At 48.6% G+C, this 18344-nt stretch overlaps 3 protein-coding genes across 3 annotated transcripts; 2 read left to right on the top strand and 1 right to left on the bottom strand.

Annotated features, from left to right (window-relative positions):
- Positions 1-188: 188 nt before the first annotated feature.
- On the top strand, positions 189-1726 carry N7473_003102 (uncharacterized protein; the record flags this gene model as incomplete). Its single annotated transcript, XM_057149042.1, has 2 exons — positions 189-933; positions 987-1726. Coding segments are annotated over 2 exons (1485 nt in total), but the record flags the coding sequence as incomplete, so codon positions are not given.
- Positions 1727-2979: 1253 nt separating this feature from the next.
- On the top strand, positions 2980-4116 carry N7473_003101 (casein kinase II subunit beta; the record flags this gene model as incomplete). The annotated part of the gene is made up of 1 exon (XM_057149041.1): positions 2980-4116. The coding sequence occupies one exon, from the start codon at positions 2980-2982 to the stop codon at positions 4114-4116; it is 1137 nt and encodes a 378-aa protein (XP_057012695.1).
- Positions 4117-11776: 7660 nt separating this feature from the next.
- N7473_003100 (bZIP transcription factor) lies at positions 11777-12865 on the bottom strand (the record flags this gene model as incomplete). The annotated part of the gene is made up of 3 exons (XM_057149040.1): positions 11777-11962; positions 12116-12669; positions 12733-12865. 3 exons carry the CDS (start codon positions 12863-12865, stop codon positions 11777-11779), a joined length of 873 nt encoding a protein of 290 aa, XP_057012694.1.
- Positions 12866-18344: the final 5479 nt, after the last annotated feature.

The raw sequence follows: 18344 nt of genomic DNA, 5'->3' as shown, positions 1-18344 counted from the left end.
TTTTTGGGAGTGCATAGGCTCTGCACAGTTTCCACCTCATTGAATGTTACCCATTATTGGATATCTCACCTGATTGAATGCCTACCGGGTCAACTCTTCGCGGTCTGGTTTTTTTAGTAGTAAATCGATTTGACCCAATGGATATTAGACTGGGTCCTTCCTACCGCTTTTGTTGGGGCCCATAAACAATGCTCGGGAACTTTATTCCCACCGGATACAGCATGGAGTCCCTGCCACCAGAATTGATCTCACAAGTGTTGGATTTCATCATTCCTGCCACAGGTTCAAGAAGATGGCCCGAGATTAAATTGGCCGGATACGCCACCTTGAGCCGTCGCTGGCAGGCCTTCATTGAGCCATGCACATTCTCCGATATCAGCATCAACGACCCCAAGCGTTTGGAAGAGTTTCAACAAATAATATCGATTTCGCACAGAAGATCATATGTCAAGAAGATTTATTTGCGCGTGAAGCTGGAGTCATACGATGAAGAAGCGCGCGCCCGATTCGAGACAGACGAAGAACACCAACGAAACAACAAGATCTTTAACTCGACTATCAGCGCCTTGTTCAGAATATTAGCAGACTGGCCAAAAGAAGCTGGAATTGAACTTGGCATCTCGGCATGGTGCCCCAGCGATTACTGCGACAGGCAACGAAGACTGGCAGCTGCTATGTGGCGGGGGAACGACCTTCTTGGTTGGAGATATGAAAAATCCTACCTTGAGTTCTCTAGAACGACAACCGATTCTGAGTGCCCACCTGTGCACGCAGTCACATATCTTTCAGTCGAAGGACTCAGAGATGAACGGCCGATCGAGCCAGCGTCGAGTGTGCTTATTGCGTTAAAGCTACCGCAATTGAACCGCGTGCATCTGATGATGAAGGATGAATGGAGGCGGGACAAACAGACAAGACAACGACTTCGAAATGGTAAGCTAATTTCTATCAAGGGGGGGGAGCATAATTACTAACTTCTTTTCTAGAATTTGCTCGTCATCTTCACCTCCTCCCCGCTAGTGTACAGCACTTCCACCTCCAATTTCAATACATAGCTCCAAGGGATCAGAACTACCCTCCTCCCGACATAACGAAGGACGGAACCCTTCTCAGCTCTCACTTACAGGATCTCTCTCTGCGACTAGAGTTTCTCCACCTCGCCGGATCATGCGTCATAAGTCCAGAACTTTTCTGGCCGTTGAATCCGGACGAGAATCTCCCCAACCTACCCTTCTGGCCACATTTGATGGATGTTTTTGTGGAGTACATAGAAGTCTCACCGTCTGGACAGTGGCTCCTTGAGCGGGACCCGAGAGAAACCCCAGACTCTCACTCGGAGGGGGAGTTATCAGATGAGGAGGATAATTATCCGGAAAACGTCCGGGTCCCTATTGAGCATCGCAAGTTGAAATTGTTTCGATTCATGATCATCGCGAGCCACGCTGATAGATTCTACACTGCGGCCGGCCGGGCGGCCAGTCGAATGCCTAAGCTGAGACAGATGTGTATAGAGAATATAGACTGGCCACGATACTCGCTGGAGTATGAAGTGCGAGCGGGAACGGCGAAGCTCACCTGGAGGAATGGTTATATTAGGGACGACCCACACGAAACAAATATGCTAGGAAGGGAAGAACAGTCCAAGCGCGTATACCAGCCGGATGAGGAAGTCTTTGAGCAATGGAGGAAAGCTGCCCTCCAGCATACGGGAAGAATCTTGAGATTGAGTATAAAATGTCGGGGATGTGAGAATTGGTTTAGTCTTTTCGTGCTATCACTCTTTTCAAGCTTACTTGGCAGTCACCATGATCGGCCTCATCAAGACAGGACTCGTATCCAATCGTCAAGTACAGAGCCTTAGTATATCTGACAGACAGCTCTAGATTGAACCTGGTCCAGTAAAAGGATTGTGAAATGAAGTAGTTCATGCCTCAAAGTATGATCGGAGTGGACTAATCATTCGCTTCATTAAACTAAGATTTAAGATGAGATAGGCTCCTCCCAGGTACTAGTTGAACCTGTGGTCGTTATAATACTTGCTTATTCCAAATCATCCTACATGTCCTACCCGACGTTTAGCAAAATGAAAGATCCCAACTAAGTATATTTTTCACATATACCTCAGAATCAAATCGGCATTTCGAGAATCATAGACTTAGCCGTCGCACTTCTTGGGCTGTGTATATAGGCGCATATAGGTTTCACGTGACTACAGCACGCCAGTCTCGTCGCCTCTGATTTCCTCCCCGCCGCGTGATCACCACTTCCCGAAAACTTCACCTCACCTAGAGCGACAAGCTTGATTCGAAAGTACGTCGTTGGAAGGTCTGGCTCATTTGCGGTTCATTTTCCAGCAGACCCAACCCGAACTGAGCCTAGATTGGGCTCTCTGTCTCAGATCGACAAGCGTCACCAAGACGTGGCTCATACCACCGCTGAGTCGATCCCGAGCTTCTCATTGACTTCACCCTTCGTGAGTTTCCTTTCTGCCTCTATTAAACCTCATCCAAAGTGATGGCAAACTGATAAGCGGCTTGTGGGGCTAGGCTGAGATACGGGTGTTCTCGACTTTGATCGCACAACCTCACCCCTCCCGCAAATTGCCATGACCGTCTAGCTTCCCCACCTAAAACATCGGCCTCACCCCCTCTCTCACCAGCCGCACTTCCCGTTCAATTTCGATTGACGATACAGTCAATTCACCCTGCCCATTACATCGATATCCTTCAACGGAGCTCCTTCCCCGCTGCCCCCCCACGTACGCAGCGTTGATCCTTCCACTGCCAGCATTCCCAAACCCTCACATTTTCGCGTGACGAGGTCGCTTCGTCGTCGCCAATCCTCTCCCGCTTGTCCATCAACAATCTCGGCAACGTGTCGAGAGAGACTGGTTCGGCGTTGGCCGACGGCCTGGATAGGCTGGATCTGAGTCAACTGTCTGAATCAACCCTTTCCTCGTCCGTGTCCGCCTCGTTCGATATGTCGTCGTCAGAGGGCGCGCCGGAGTCATGGATCTCCTCCTTTTGCTCCTTGATGGGCCATGAGTTCTTTGCCGAGGTGTCGGAGGACTTCATCGAGGATGACTTCAACCTGACTGGGTTGCAGTCGCAGGTGCCAATGTATAAGGAGGCATTGGAGATGATCCTGGACGTGGAGCCGGAAGATGACGAGGAGGAAGAGGAAGAAGAAGAGGAGGAGGAAGATGAGGATGAGGTCCTGGGTGATGAGCGACCCCTCGGTTATCGGAGGGTAGGCGATCGCCGGCATGCTCGCGTGGCAAGCGATTTGAGCGTTATCGAGAGCTCCGCAGAGCTGCTTTATGGACTGATTCACCAGCGATACATCACCTCGCGTCCCGGTATCCAACAAATGCTTGAGAAATATGAGATGCAACATTTCGGTGTCTGCCCTCGGGTCAACTGCGGTGGTTGCAAAGTCCTTCCTGTCGGTCGATCTGATACCCCCGGCCAGGAAACGGTCAAGCTCTTCTGCCCCGGTTGTATGGATATCTACACCCCGCCTAACAGCCGCTTCCATTCGGTGGACGGTGCATTCTTCGGCACGACGTTTGGGTGCCTCTTCTTCATGACCTTCCCAGATCTCAGCGTCGGATCACGCCTTGACGGTCCCCTGTCTGCAGCAGCTCGAGCTCAGTCCACACTGGCCAACCGCTCCCCTCCTCCCCAGATGCCGAACGAACCACCCACCCCCGAAGAACAACCCGTCGAGATCAACGGCATGCACACGTCGAACTTCTGCCCCGGCCTCGGACGCGGCAAGATCTACGACCCCAAGATTTATGGATTTAAGGTATCCGAGGTCTCGCGGGTCGGCCCGCGTATGAAGTGGCTGCGGATGAAACCGAGGGATATTTACGAGGTGGACGAGGCACGAAACTATGAATTGAATGCCGCGGACCGCGAAGAAGAAGCGAGGGAACACGAAGCACGCGAACGTGAGGCTGACAATGATGGCGATACGGAAATGAATGCTGAATTATCACAAGAAGCGGCAATTGCGAACCGGAAAAAAGCGCCCATGCGCCGACGACGACAGGGACCTAGCCAGACGGCACCTTCGGATCAGATGAGCGTGCAGAGCGCAGAGATCGGTTAGACGAACGGGGTAATACTAGCGTGTGGAACGAGTTGGGCCGGACGGGATTTATGAGCGTCTTTCTCGCATCTACAATGATCTTTCCCATCGGGAAGTGTCTTTTCAAGCCGGGCTCTTGTTTAAAGTGGTGTTACGAGTCCGAGGCTATGATGGACGGGTGAGGGCAGCTGGGGTTTGATGATGATGACAGCGGACGATGCGTTTGATTGTTATTTTTCTTCTGTTGTTTAAATGGGATATCTATGTTTCTTCTTGCCTGCAGTCCTTGATCTTGAGTTCTTGTCTGTGTATCTTGATTCCCCCAGCTTTGGCTCGCTCCCCTTGACCATTATACCTGAATGGCAATCAATGGGTTAAAGTGCACAATCTCATGTAGGGCGATTTGTAGATTTGGCTAACGCTATATGAGCCGTACAATGTTTGAAGTTTTGGAGAGCAAGACTATGTTTTGAATCTATCGCCATCGACCTAGAAGATGAAGGCTCAATAGATAAGTCCCGGAATCAACATCGGGTCCGCTTATGAACTGGAGAGCTGGTGCTCTAGATGAGCTGTACAAGAGTTGGACTTCCGCTTAGTGGAGACTATCTTTCATATTCATCCCCGTCAACCTAGAAAACGAACGCTCAATAGACAAGTCCCAAAATCAACATCAGGTCTGCTCCTGTTCATGATCTTGAGAACTTGGCGCCGACCTCTTGAGTCTAGTCGACCCTCAGTCGGACTTGTATTCGATGGCTTTTCATCTGCCTGTTGACATCCATTCAGTTCCAGGCTTGATTAGATTGGTCTTGTCTACTAATGTTTCACTACTACCTTAAGACATGAGGACTCCACGTCCAGTTGACCAGCAGATCGATCCATCCTTTTACAAGCATTGATTACTCCTGTAGTTGCATAGGTGACCTGTACCTACATCCATATCCGGAAGAGGAAGCCCTCTAGGCTGCTATGAGTCTATAAGCTAGGTCAAATCACTCGAGTACACAGTCGAGTCAGCTGTTATATAACTGTGAACGTCGGGGCCTGGATAACGAATTGAGTCATAGCTACTTTGCTAGGATGTGCATATTGATGCTTTCACCCTTGTCGTTATTGTTATATGTAGTCACCGTAGCATAAGGCAGCAGAGTAGTTGATATCCGCCACGTCGTATTCGGATAGTCTTATTTGAAATAACAACAGTTCTGTCATTCTCTCAGGCGACTCTCGACACTATGGGAATAAAGGAAAAAAGGAGGATTCCAAATCACCCACATGAAAGTTAAGCCAGAAGAGTCGAATCTTAACCCCTAGCAAAACTATACGACGTATACTTCGGCCAAGGGTCTCATCTACACAAGCATTTCTGAAACCTTATTCGCCGGTGACTACTCTCCAATATCCTGAACGGGACCAAGCCAAGCCAAGCCTGTATCTATCAGAGCCGCCCAGCCTGATGGCTATTCCCCTCGCATACTCTGCACCTCATCGTTGTCCCACACCATCGGCGACGCCGATGCAAAGCGGCGCCATCCACTCATATACTTCTGTCCTACCTGTCACGACAGACGGAGGACTTACTTAAATGGACGGCCTCTTTCGTACATCATCCAAAACGGGGTTTTGGGGTTGCTAGCAAGCCAGGGATCGGAGACAGGGTATGCCATGCCAGTCAAGACTGGCTCTTGCTATGTAGCAGGTGCCACCGTTGAGGCAAAACTGAACGTTGGTCAGCAAATATTGCTAATCACCTTGCCCCAACTCGAATCCCGAGGAAGAGAATCCATATCCCGAACTACGAATCATATCACGCCTACTTCAAGGTAGTTAATCATCAGATATGTCATCAGGTTTGAGCAAGGTTGTTAATCTGAGATAGGACAAAGTCCAAAGTCCATTCTCTATCATTGTCGATGTGTTCTGTAGATCAAAGTTTATTAATCTAGGGCCCCTGTGGCTTGAGGCTTGCATTTACAGACGGACAAATGGAACACGGAGCATTCCCATCTTGCGATGGCATCAAACTACGAAGTTAGTTACATGATTGCAGTGCAGTATGTAATGGCCCGGCGCATAAGGGAATTCGCGTCCGCTTGGTGGCTTACAGCCTCACGGGTGTGCTCCGCGAGTTACCCCACTGGCAATTCTGAAATCAATATCTCTGATTGGTGTGAATCAGTGCGTGCGAGTTACTCGAAGTATGGCGTGTTGGATTTAGATTAGATCAAAAAGTAGCCATGGGTATGGACAAAGTTTGGCGTATTTGGTGCATACGCTCATTTTGGGGCGTACTACCAAGTCGTACAGCTCAGGGCGAGAATCGAACGAGCGCTTTGATGCTGGGGCTATCTTCGTCTTGGTCTGGCCTTGGCCCTGCCCCCCTCTCCTGTTAGTCTTGGTAGTGGCGTTGAAAATAAGGGGTTGATTGGGTGCAATCTTAAGATGGCGATGCATGCCATGGTGAATGTGAATTCGAGGTTACTTTGTATTTGAGACCAGTTTTGGTTTCGATTTTTTACCTTCTCTGTGATGAGTTAGCGCTGCGAGCTTGGCCAGGCGTCCTGTACCTACGGAGTAGTGAAGGAGCGAAAATTTCATTTAATATCTCCTGATTGAGGATAAAGTACTGTAGTTCCACGTAGTGGGGTCAAGTTAAACTGTCTGGCGGCGGCGATGCAGACGGGTTATTCATCACCATCGCACCAGCGATCATTTCAGTTAGGAGTAAAGACTGCGATGCGCAAAAGCCGCCAATCATTTGGTACCATAGGCACGCTCGGGTAATGATGAAATGCCAATAAAACTAGCGCTCTCCAGGATCAGTATGGTTCGGCAGGTTTCTGGGCATCAAAAATAAAACAATCAAAACCTTTAATAAACCACTTGGGGGCCATTACTAAACTATCTTAGGGAGGTGTTTTAGCTGCTGTTTAGTCCTTAATGCGGCTGGATCCGTTTGTTAAGGAACTACTCCTGATAGAGTAAGGATCGGGATGAATCATGATGGAGACTTGGGGGGGTAAATATTGGCAGAAGGGGGCAAATCGTCTCAGGTTTCCAGTAGAGAACCACCCAAGTATGTTTGTCTTCTGGGCGGGCTTAACACGGTGGATTTTGAAGAAACATGGCTCGGGACTTGGTGCTCATCCTCAAAACCTGGCAAATGGCCCCGAGTCTGGACTTCGGATAGAATATATGTGGATACAATGTACTATTAGGTACAGTAGTTGGTTATAGGGAACGCGTGGCCAAGAATTTAGATCCATCATATGTTAGGTCTACTGTCTGTAAGGTCTTCCAAACTTGGTCAATTTTTGGCTTTTGCTGCTCGGACGGATGGCCCCATACATATCGTCTTGAATCATTCTTGATTCATGAATCATCAGAGCTCTGGTGGGTCAACTCAAATTGACTCAGGACGTGCTGCAATCTAGAGAGTATCTGAACAAGGAGAGTAGTCATTGCAGACTTACGGAATATTCAAAAAAGTGTGCTCGGTAAGGTAATGTGTGCAACGGACTATGAGCGAGAAGTCGGCGATGTTCCGCCCCCACAGCCTGGCATTTGGCCCAGTTGGGGAGCTCTGGTATCGCAGTTACCACGGGATTTGCTGCCCTCTTGCTTTTGACATGATATGCAAAAGGAAGGATTGCGCTATTCAACCTTTAGTTGGCAAATTTCTGCTAGAGATCTCGTTATCGTGAATGGGGAGGAGCATTCTCCCTTAAAATGGCCCCAAACGTAAAGATACATATCATGTTTCATATCGAATGCTGGCGATAATGTGTGGATAATGATATGGATGGATCTATAAGGCTGGCCGCTTCTATTGATCCTGGATGATAATCCTTCAAGGCGGGCAAGCCACGCCTTGCTCAGAGGCATACGATATGAGAAGAATGATTGGTCTGGCAATTGAATAATACATTATATCGAGATCGAGTTTGGAAACAAACATTTGACCGAGGGTTTTGCATATACGGTTGTTATCTACAAGCGAATATGTAGGTGCATCTTTTCGTTAACAGATGGTTACCTTCACTTCTCGGTAGAAATGACCGAACCCAATTACAAAATCAACCCCCTCTTTGCCCGCGATAAGGTTGAGCATGTGGGTGCAACCACCCGATGCTTCAGACCCCTTGAAGGCTGTATGGGCAAATCTCGCATACGGAGCAATTTGATGCGCTGAAAGAGGATCCAGCAAGCGAGAGCCGAAACTGAAGCCAGCTCGAGGCCAGCGGGGCCCAGATAAGAGCCAAGCATGCAGACTAACCCAGATAGGAAAAAGGGGGACTTCCCCTAAACGTGCATCGAGAGGGGGAATAAAAGGGAAACACAAATAATACCGTAATTATGAACAGGCTTGTAAGTGAAGAAGAATCGATCCCCTTTAACCCTTTAGCCACATCCCTACGCACCCATGATTTGCCCCCTAATCTGATCGTCCAGACTGAGTATGTCCACTACCGTGGCCCGTGGGTGCCACTCTTTACACTTCGATGGAATTATCCGGAGACTAGATCTTGTTAACTCCGTATAGAAGACTTCTGGATCCACAATATTCCTGTGCAAAATTACAAAATTACCAGCTTGGCCCCAAGGCGGGCAGCATTTTACTTGGCTACTGTAGTATGTATCCGCTGGCCTTATGGAGAAACTACGAAGAAGCCTATGAAAGAACCCTGCAGCTCCCGACCAGCTGGATGCGATGGACAGGCCCATTTTCAGCCCTTCGGCTTGCCTGGCTCTAAACCTTCTTGGGAGGCCGTCATTCACGGCCGAAACTTCGGCGGAGAGTGTCCGGGGTTGTTGAGATAGCAGTTATATACATACTGGATTTAGCAAGTAGATAACTTGGTTCATGATAAACCTTGTTACTCTAAAAAGTCGAGTTGAGTGCATTAACCGACCGATCCGACCGATAAAGTCTAGTTTGTTAACCCCGACGTGCCCATCACGAGTGTATGTAAGTAGGCTAATGACTAGGCTAGAACCGGATGCACCAACGGCGCGAAGAGCCGTTCTTTGACTCGACCCGTTCCACCTCCGTTCTTCTTATTCCCGGGCCCAGCAGTCTGGTGCCTAGCGCTCCTCGTGGCATAGCGTCCAAGGAGCGAGCGTTTTATCATTCGCCGTTTCGAGGCGGCTCTTGCTCCGGCACGGGGGACAGAATTGGCCCGTCGGAACATCGCCAATCCGAGTCTTTTGCAGCGGTTGGCTTGAATCGTGGTTGGCGGGTGGTATGTTGGAGGGGGTTTGGAGGCTTGCAGGGTTTAACGTGCAGCCAAAGCAGCAGCAGGTAGCCACATCAGTCACAGGCATTAATAGTTACGGGGTCTAAGTACATTTCGGTACTAGGCCGGCTGCGGGAAGGCAGCAGGTCGCAGCGCTAACCACAAATGTGCTGGCTAGTCAGTCAAACCGCCTCACTAGATTGGTTGGCTCGTAGAAACGTGTACGGAGTATACAAAGCGTGGTCCGTGATAGGTTATGAGCTAAGCACCTAACCCATCTTAATCACCGTATGGTAATTATTTGATGGGCATGCTAAATGGTTCCGGCCCTCGTGGGCTGCTGCAGCTTTGGAGGCGCAGCAGCAGGCCGTTGTTGCCTCCACATGTGAAATCGGTTCAGCCCTTCGCCCAAAAAGGTATGCGTATGTATGTATTGACAAGGACTGAAGCGTTAGCGAGAGCGGGTTTTGGCTGTGCTTTAGACTCGGATTACATCATTAGACTAATGTACTGTACTACTGTCGTTGCTGGGTTCGGCTTTCGGCCTTTAGCAGAAAACTGGACCCGAGAAGTTAATCTGCTAATTAGCAAGCATGATTAACAACCCGCCTTTGCGGAGTACACCTACCGCAGTGGCTTAAGACATGGAGTTCGACCACAGGATGAGTGGTTTGGCGGAGGGCTGCGGATCGAGGAGCGCCATATTCTGCTCAGGTTCATCTAAGTTCGAGGTTAATTCCAAATTCAAATACTTCACATCCCCAAAGCCTCATAGGCCACAGTACAATCTGGGGAGTATGGGGACGTGGAATTCCATTTTCTGCATTGATCCTCCTGCAAAATAACCCGGTGGACTGGATGTAGTTTCCGGTCGGCCACATGGTCGTACCAGCCGACATGAGACGACTACAGGGTACTGTCTAGGGTGCTCTGCATGCTAGGTAGATAAAGATGAACAGAATACAAAGTACGTAGCATCCATTATCAGTAAGAGGCTGGAGATAGGGCTAAAAACAAATTGTATCTCTAAAGATGAAGTCAGCGAAACAAATCAAAGAAGGCTGAAGAAAGAGGGCTGAAGATGCCATGGCGATCTCGATGCTCCTCGAACGTCCTAAATGGGAAAAAGAAGGATGTTTCATCGCCGTTGAAATTCGCTTGAACAGGTTGCCATCGTGTGCATAATTATTTCACTACGATAGAACAGGCTAGTCAACCAACATGTTGTGTATTTGGTTATTCAGTTAATTACCGTATGCCCAATTCGGCATGTTGTACATTTCCCAATCCGTCGGGATTCGGCGCTCCACTTCTAGACAGGCCCCGGGCTTTCGCCCTCCGCCCTCCGGAACCCTTGCGGCCGCGGGGAGAAGGGTAGCTATTGTAGCTCCGGTGATGCCTATGTGTCTATAAGCAGCGACATGAGCAAAAAGTGGGCAGAGATCTACTAGGCAACTAATATTTCGAAATACGTACACTCTCAAGAACAACGTGGAATGTAGGAAGCCTGAAAATCCCGCAGGATTGGGGGCCAAGCGGAGTTTTTGTCCCCCGCAATGGAGCCAATCGCCGCCGTCGATCGAAAGGTTATTATGAGTCTGGCCCTAAGACAGAGCTAGCGGGCTAGCAGCGGTGGTAGAATTGCACTCTAGGCTGTCTCAAATTGCTGCGCAAATATTAATAGCTACCAGAGTGGTTCAGGTGAATACGAACATTACCGAGAAAGTCATAGTGAGTGCATTAGCACTTCAATCTAGATACTTGAATATGGAAGGTGGTAATCAAAAATGAAATGAGGTGAAATATTGGCATTTGCTCCTGTATTCTAGTTCCGTTATCAATCGTAATGATCTTCCGCTTCCCAAAAAATGAAAATGAACTAAATCCCGAATTCCCGTTTCCCACGGTAAACACCAGAACTCGTAGTATACCCGTATACCAATACACGGTCCGGCCCAAGAAAAATAAAACACAATGATAATACCAGAGAGAGAACTCGAGAGACTCATAAACGCCAAGATGATGCTCGCTCGTCACGCATGTCCCCGCAGGGGGCAGGGTCATGATAAAGAAAACAAAAGTATATAAAAACAAGTCGAAAAGTAAATAAAAAAACCCGCGAACCAAGTGGAGATAATGCGGGCCAAGAAATAACAGAACGAAGACACCGATCATCGAAGAATAGAGGGTAGTCATAACGTGGTACCCATTTCCTTTTTAGCTCGACTAAACCAGATGCCTAACAAAGTAGGAGGAGCGGAGTAGGGTCTGACCTAGCAGGGCGGAACTACCCGCAGGCCGAGCCGTTGTGGTAGTTGTACGCGTCCCTGCCTGCCGAGTAGTCCCCTTCACCTAAATGGCAATGAGAGTGAGTGGCGAAGGAGCGCACTGATCCGATCCTGGCCTTTTCGACTGAAGCAATAATTTTGATTCAAATTAAATCATTGTCGCAGATCATACTCGAATAGACCATGCATCGAGCGCGGCGAACATGGGGGTGACTCGGGAGTCAAGGGAAACGTAAAGATCGAAGCTTCAGGCGAAGCCGTCGAAGTCGAAGCTGCACGATGATCATGTTCTTGACTATGGGCAGGACCATGTGTATAACCGTAAGAAAGCGAGGGCACCTGCGTGCAGAAACAACAGAAGATATTAGCTTTCTCGTTGTCCGGTCGAAAAAGATCGCATGTTTCCAAGATGAAAGATAAAGGAAATAGAAAATGTGCCTGCAGTCGAGAATCCGTGAAATTTGGAATTTGGGACTAGCGAGGGAAATGTACCGGAAGGCTTTGTTCTGCGTGCTGTTGCGGTACTAGGTCGATGCCTGCCATTGTTGCGTAGCTCATGCCGAATGGGCTCATCATGTCCTCGTCGTATGGCTTGCGGCCTATTCCCGGCGCGCCCACCATCGGGACTACGCTAGGAACTGGTTCACCATACTCGGCGAACGAAATGTCGCTGTATGAACTTGGGACGGTGTGATAAACTGGCATTTGCCCGTAGCTGGGCCGATAGCCGTCGTAAGATGGTAGTGGTGGGTAGGAGAAGACTGGTGGCGGCGAGGCGGATAGTTGGCGGGTACATTGTTGTCCGAACATACCGCGCTCATCTTGTGTGGTGTTATTGTAATACTCATAAGAGGCTGGGCGCTCGGCTGTTGGGGCGTGTACTGAGTGCGCTTTGTTGTCGGTGGCTTTGGCTCGTGGTTGTTTCGAGCGAGCCTTGTTAGGCGCAGCTTTGGGAGGTGCCACCGGCTCAGCGTGTGAGGCTTCTGGGGAGGCGGAAGATGCTGCACGGCGCTCTAGATCCTCCAGTCTTCGCTTCAGCTTCTTGCCTGTGGGTGTGGTTAGTAGAATGAACACCGGGTGGTTTGGGGACTCGCGAAGGGAATACTAACGGTAGTTTCGTTGGGCAATGCGGTTTTGAATGCGCCGACGCTCTGCAAGATCGGAGATCTTGGTCCAGTCCTCATTTGGGTTTGCGTTGGGACTGAAAGCGCTGCTGTTACTGTGACTAGAGGAACGATGCATTGTGGGCAGGCAGTAGCTGTAGTGGTAATAGTGTATAGTATAGATCTGTTTGGTGATGTGGGGAAGAAGAATGTATCGATAGAGACGGATAGTAGTATATGATATACGAAGTAGTAAAAGGTGTATATGTATAAGAGTAAAATCAAAGGTATGAGAAGAGGTTCGAGATGATTAAGACAGAGAGGGGGGCGTTTAGATTGATTATATAGCATCGGGGGTTCGGAGTACGGGAGGAGTGGATAGTTCACCATAGGCAGAATGGGGCTCCTAACCACGTCGATCAGCTGGGTTGATTTCCTCGGGCCTTTTGGGGCCTTGCATGGGCACGACATGGCCTTGGGCCGTGGGCTAAGCCCCGTCGCGATAAACCCGTGCACGTCCGTAGTTAATACCCTGGTCCAGTCCAGTCGAAGCTTGGTGCAGGGGAGCCAAATTTGTAAAAAATGAATAATTTCTGGAAATATAATTTAAAAAAAATAAAATCACGGTATTTTTCTTTTTCGAATCTATGATTTGCTATGAGTAGTCCCAGAGACAGTGAATCATGCTAAATCATCCTGATTTATTCCTCTTAGACCCAGCCCTCGCTCTCTAAACCTATGTAAGTAAGTCAAGACGATTTCCCTTTAACTACTATATTTGATTCCATATCAAATTATTTTATTTTCAGATGCAAACTGTAATTCATCCCTACGCAGCCATCTCACACTAAATTACTTCCAAATTACTTCCTCATAAATACAATTAAATGAGCGTTACGCGCATGGGCAGGCAGGGATGGATCCGGGCTGCAGTTCAGCCTCGACTGGGTCCAGGACATCTTGGGCCACCCTCCTCCACCCACCAATCTGGGCCACGTTTTTCGATTCCCTGAAGGGCTGCACGGGGGGCATCATTTGTGAGAGGTACTCTAGAAGGCAGAAGGTGGAAAAGTAGATAATACAAAGAGTATTGATCTACCTTGACTTAGCACACCTACCATATCTTTTTTTTCGGATTTGTGATCATGATTCATGATTTCGGCCCCGATGGCTATTGCTTGCGCCCCTCTCTTCTTTCTCGCCCTATTAAAAAGGGCCCCCCGACTTCGTCATTTTTTCCTAAATCCGAGCTCGGGCAGTGGGGGTTATCGGGGGCCTTTAGTCATCTACGATCGCGAAACCATGGTTAAAGTAGGAAGATCAACTACGTGGGGTATTTAGAAATGTATATTCATTGAATACTACTTCACTGGAGTTGAACAGGGAATAATACGGGCGGAGTCAACTATGTTGTACATATACGAGCGACCATGCAGTAGATAGCATGGAAGAAATAGAAGCCATCGCCTGGTAATCCTCGGAGAACAAAATAGGAGAGTGGTGGTGCGGGGGGGTTGTGCCAAAGTCCTAAAGTGCCAAAAGTGCATTCTGGCCCAGAGCAACCTTCGCCTACGGCGTTCTGACTGGTCCGAGACATGACACGACGAGGCCAGGGGGGAAATGATGAAACGGGAAATGCGCGGATGCATCAATGTGTCCATGAGGATGGTTACACTAACATTTCCTGTCTCTCACGTGGGTGCGGGAGCTGAAGGGAGGAACAGACAGGACCAGGAAGGATTCAAGGAAATTTAGTTTAGACTAGAAGGGTATGAGTATGGGTATAGTGTACGAGAGTATATACCGATTGCGGTACGGCCTTTTCATTGATGGGATCTGTCCCCCCTAACGTGCATTTCCAGTGGAGAATTGCCGGGTCAAGTTAGATCTACTGTTTGGAATCATTCGACTTGAAACGAGTTGGGCCAGCTGGAAAGTACTATAAACACTTTAGTAGGTGAACTGAGGCTAATTAGATTAATGATCGATTGATTAGCTGATTATCATTAATGAATTGATCGAGTAGGGAGTACTGTATCCTATTACGTGGGCGAGGAAGAGACGGAGGTACGCCGTAGACTCTCCAGTTCCACTCCAGCTGAACCAAGAGCAAACCCGAATAGGCTAGTGTTGCGCAGTGGGCCGTGGGCCGTGGGAAAGAGCTGGGGGCCCTGCCACGTTTTTGCGTTGTCTCGTCGGCCGCACTCTCTTGGCAACGGACTAAGGGGGATAAAGATCTGACCCAACGGGTTGCGCTGATCTCGATGATCATGGTTAGTCTCGACTTTGATCTTATGTGCTTCTACAAACTATATTTCACTTTGCTTCTGCGCAGATCAGGAAAGTCCCGTTTCTTAATGAGGATCTTTTCTCTTTGGAGATATAATAGACGTACCACTTCAAAACCCGGAGTCCGACTTGCGATCGGGTAGATTAGAAGCGGGGAATGAAAAGAAGGGAAAGACCGAAAATATCAAGGAAAATGATAGAAAAAAGAAAACCAATTTCCTATAATGGGAACTATTGCTGTACCAGACGTCGGTATATCGTGGTATAATACATTTATCCTATCAGTAATTGTTCGATAAACCATGGGCGAGGAAGCATCCAGAACCGGTCCATTTCCAAGCCATTTAAACGTCGAAAACAAGTGGGGGAAAGGGAAGCGAGTGTAGAAACACCACCTAAAGTGCCACCAACTTCTGGACTCGGAATTTGTACAAACAGTAGGTTACCAGAAACAAAAATAGGAAAAAATAAAAGGAGGGGGAACCGCAACGAACACACTCATGGGGCCAATCGAGTATCGCCTAACAGTTCCCAATTTTGACGGGGTCCAAAACGGGCTTGTCTTGCGATTGGGCCGTTCGTATGTGATTGGTGCTATTAATGGCGCCCGGGCCAGCGTTAGGACTGAACACTGAACTCAGACGCTGGGGACAAGGCGAGGAATCAAAATGGAAATAATTTCGACGTCGTGGTTTGTTTCTGTTGGTAGTAACAGTGAAATGAGTACATATGGAGTACTGTAGTAGCAGAGCGTTAGTTCGTTGGTTCGTCTAATAGTACTAGCTTTGGTACAGGATCGGCGCGGTTGGTTGTGATTCAGATTTACATGCCAGTTCATTCCAGAATTGGGTTTGGTTCGGACTCGGTTCTGATGCTCATTAGCTCGCTAATTGCTTGGTTATATTATTATTGTCTGTTGTCTGTTCATGTTGTCCGCATGCACCACTCTACGGCCGTAGTCCTTTCAACCCTAATCCCCTCGTGGCTTAGCTGGTCCGGTCTCCCGGGAGCACCATCCCCTGTCTCATCTGAATCCCGTCCAATGTAACGCTCGATGAACCTGCGAGATGGCATGGTATCTGGTCGGGTGGTTTCTTTTTTTTGGCTCCCTTTTGGTGTGAGTCCTGTCACTGCTTCTCTGTACATTACCTACTCTGGACAGTTAATTACCAAGCTAGACTGAAGTATTCATGCTGCCCGCGGGGTTATTTTCGGCGTGGAGATTCTATATCTAGAGAGAAACTAAACCTCATCAAGTCCCTGCCCTAAAGAAATCCACATGTCCGCGTTTATTCTACGTGCCTGATTGGTGTAGTCGTAATCTGCAGGCGGTGGTATGCGGCGCACTCCATGGCCCCAGAGTGCTTACCCAAGGAGTTTGTTTTTATGGCCAAGGAATCTGAACCTCTGGAACAATGATGGCTGAGGGATCATGGATGGGGGCCGTTTAAACGAGATCACCGAAATAGGATATGGTAACTTGCGTTGCCAGGGCTGCTGGTAGGGTACCAGCAAGCCAATCCGTATGTGGCATATGCATCTCGGAAACGCGAGCAGCTAACGGGATTGGCAGGATGAACGAGGCTCGGGTAGGCTGGAAGGATATTGGAGGATGTTGAGAGATTGAGAGGCATTGGCGGGGATTAGGCGTGCAGGCGATGTTCCAATCATTTGTCGCAGCGAATCCAGCTCAGGCCTGGGGAATGCGGTGGTGATAAGAGGTCGAGTGAGTGGCAGTATGGAGAAATGAAATGAGTAGTCTGTGCGAGATAGAGTTGAATGGTGTCAAAGTGGATGTAACGACAACAATAATAATCGTAATCATAATAATAGTACAATTTATCTCAATATTCCAAATATGATCCAGTTCCAAATGTCAAAAAGCTGGTAGGGCTGAAGTGTCTGACAGGGACCTTCTTCCTATTTGGGGAAAGTGCACATGACGATTGTTGCTGGCAGCTGTACTTGGTACCTCAGCCTCCTGCCCTACTGGAAGTATTCTCGACTTTCCTACTTTCTGTCTTGCATTTTCCGTCATGCAGCATTTTCCTCTCTCTGTCTCTCCCTCCATGAGAACACTTTCACCGCTGTTAACGCCTGCGTCCCCGCTGAAATGACAAGCCTCCCACGGTCATCTTTGGCCCCATCCCCTCCAGAACAGGGATCTCCACCATTCACAGGCCTTGTTCGACCCCGGATGCTTGGTTGATATTGCAGTAGCACCCTTCTAGTAACCATCTAGAAAAATGTTCCTGGCGGTGGACAAGAAGCATGCAGCACATATCCTGCCCCATTCCGCACTGCGCCGTTCCATCGCCTTGGGAGGACCCTTTCGCTGAATCCTCATCTTTTGCTAGACCGACATATTTAGCCAATGACACGAGGTACTCTGCACCCAGAGCTTCACATCCGGGGTCCATCACAGCGGTGACGATATTGTTCGGCTTTTGAAATTGTGATCGGTCCGTGTCACTTGTTCAGCCCAATTTATCGTAAACAGGCCCATGCCTCCTCGGCAATCTCCGATCTATTTTACTATGGTCCATGCCACTTACACACTCCTTCTTCTCCATTCTATTTGTCTCCCATTCCCATCCTTCAGCGCGTTACACCGTGATGCCAAAATTGACCGAGTACGAACCGTATCCGGGAAATGGTCCTTCCCCTGCGCTTTCGAGGATGCCCTAGCGGATGTTCCGTACATTAGTCCGCATTTATCAACCTTTCTTGTTCTAGCCACCGCCAGCTGTCCCTGTGGTTGGACAAGGCGTCCAGTCGCGACAGCTTTGCGATATCTAGATCCAGCGGAATATCTGACGGACCTTCCGACCTGCTACATAGTGGTGATTTGCCAAAGTAGTTCTCCGGCTGATAAATTGTATATTGACACCTGTGAGGTGACCATCATCATTGAATATTCTTAAACTTTCCGTCCTTGGCAGGCGCCATGTTCATCTCCAGCTCTAAGCTTGGGGCCAGACTTCAGATGCCCCGCCTCGCAACGTGTACCGATCCTATTCAAACCAGACTCAGATAGTTGGACTGTTTATGGTAACGGTAAATTTTGACATTCTTCCCGCGATACTAATCGCCCTATCATATCTTCTTAGCGGCCAAATGATTATTGAAATTCCGAGCCTAGAGTGAGATGTTCCTAACCGGTAACCAGGCTCATTTCTCCGCCCCCAAATAGTCCTTAGTCTATGCAGGTGATCCAGTAGTATACAAATCTATTGTTCAGAGAAGGTTATTCCCGATCATCATGGATCTACAGGGTATAGTCTTTGGCAGTTTCATCCCTATGCCCGACGTCGATCATTTTCAACCCC

This window comes from Penicillium subrubescens (genome assembly GCF_028828155.1).
Source record: "Penicillium subrubescens strain IBT 31985 chromosome Unknown utg000002l_segment0_segment0, whole genome shotgun sequence".
NCBI lineage: Eukaryota > Fungi > Ascomycota > Eurotiomycetes > Eurotiales > Aspergillaceae > Penicillium > Penicillium subrubescens.
This window is presented reverse-complemented; position numbering and strand designations above follow the sequence as displayed.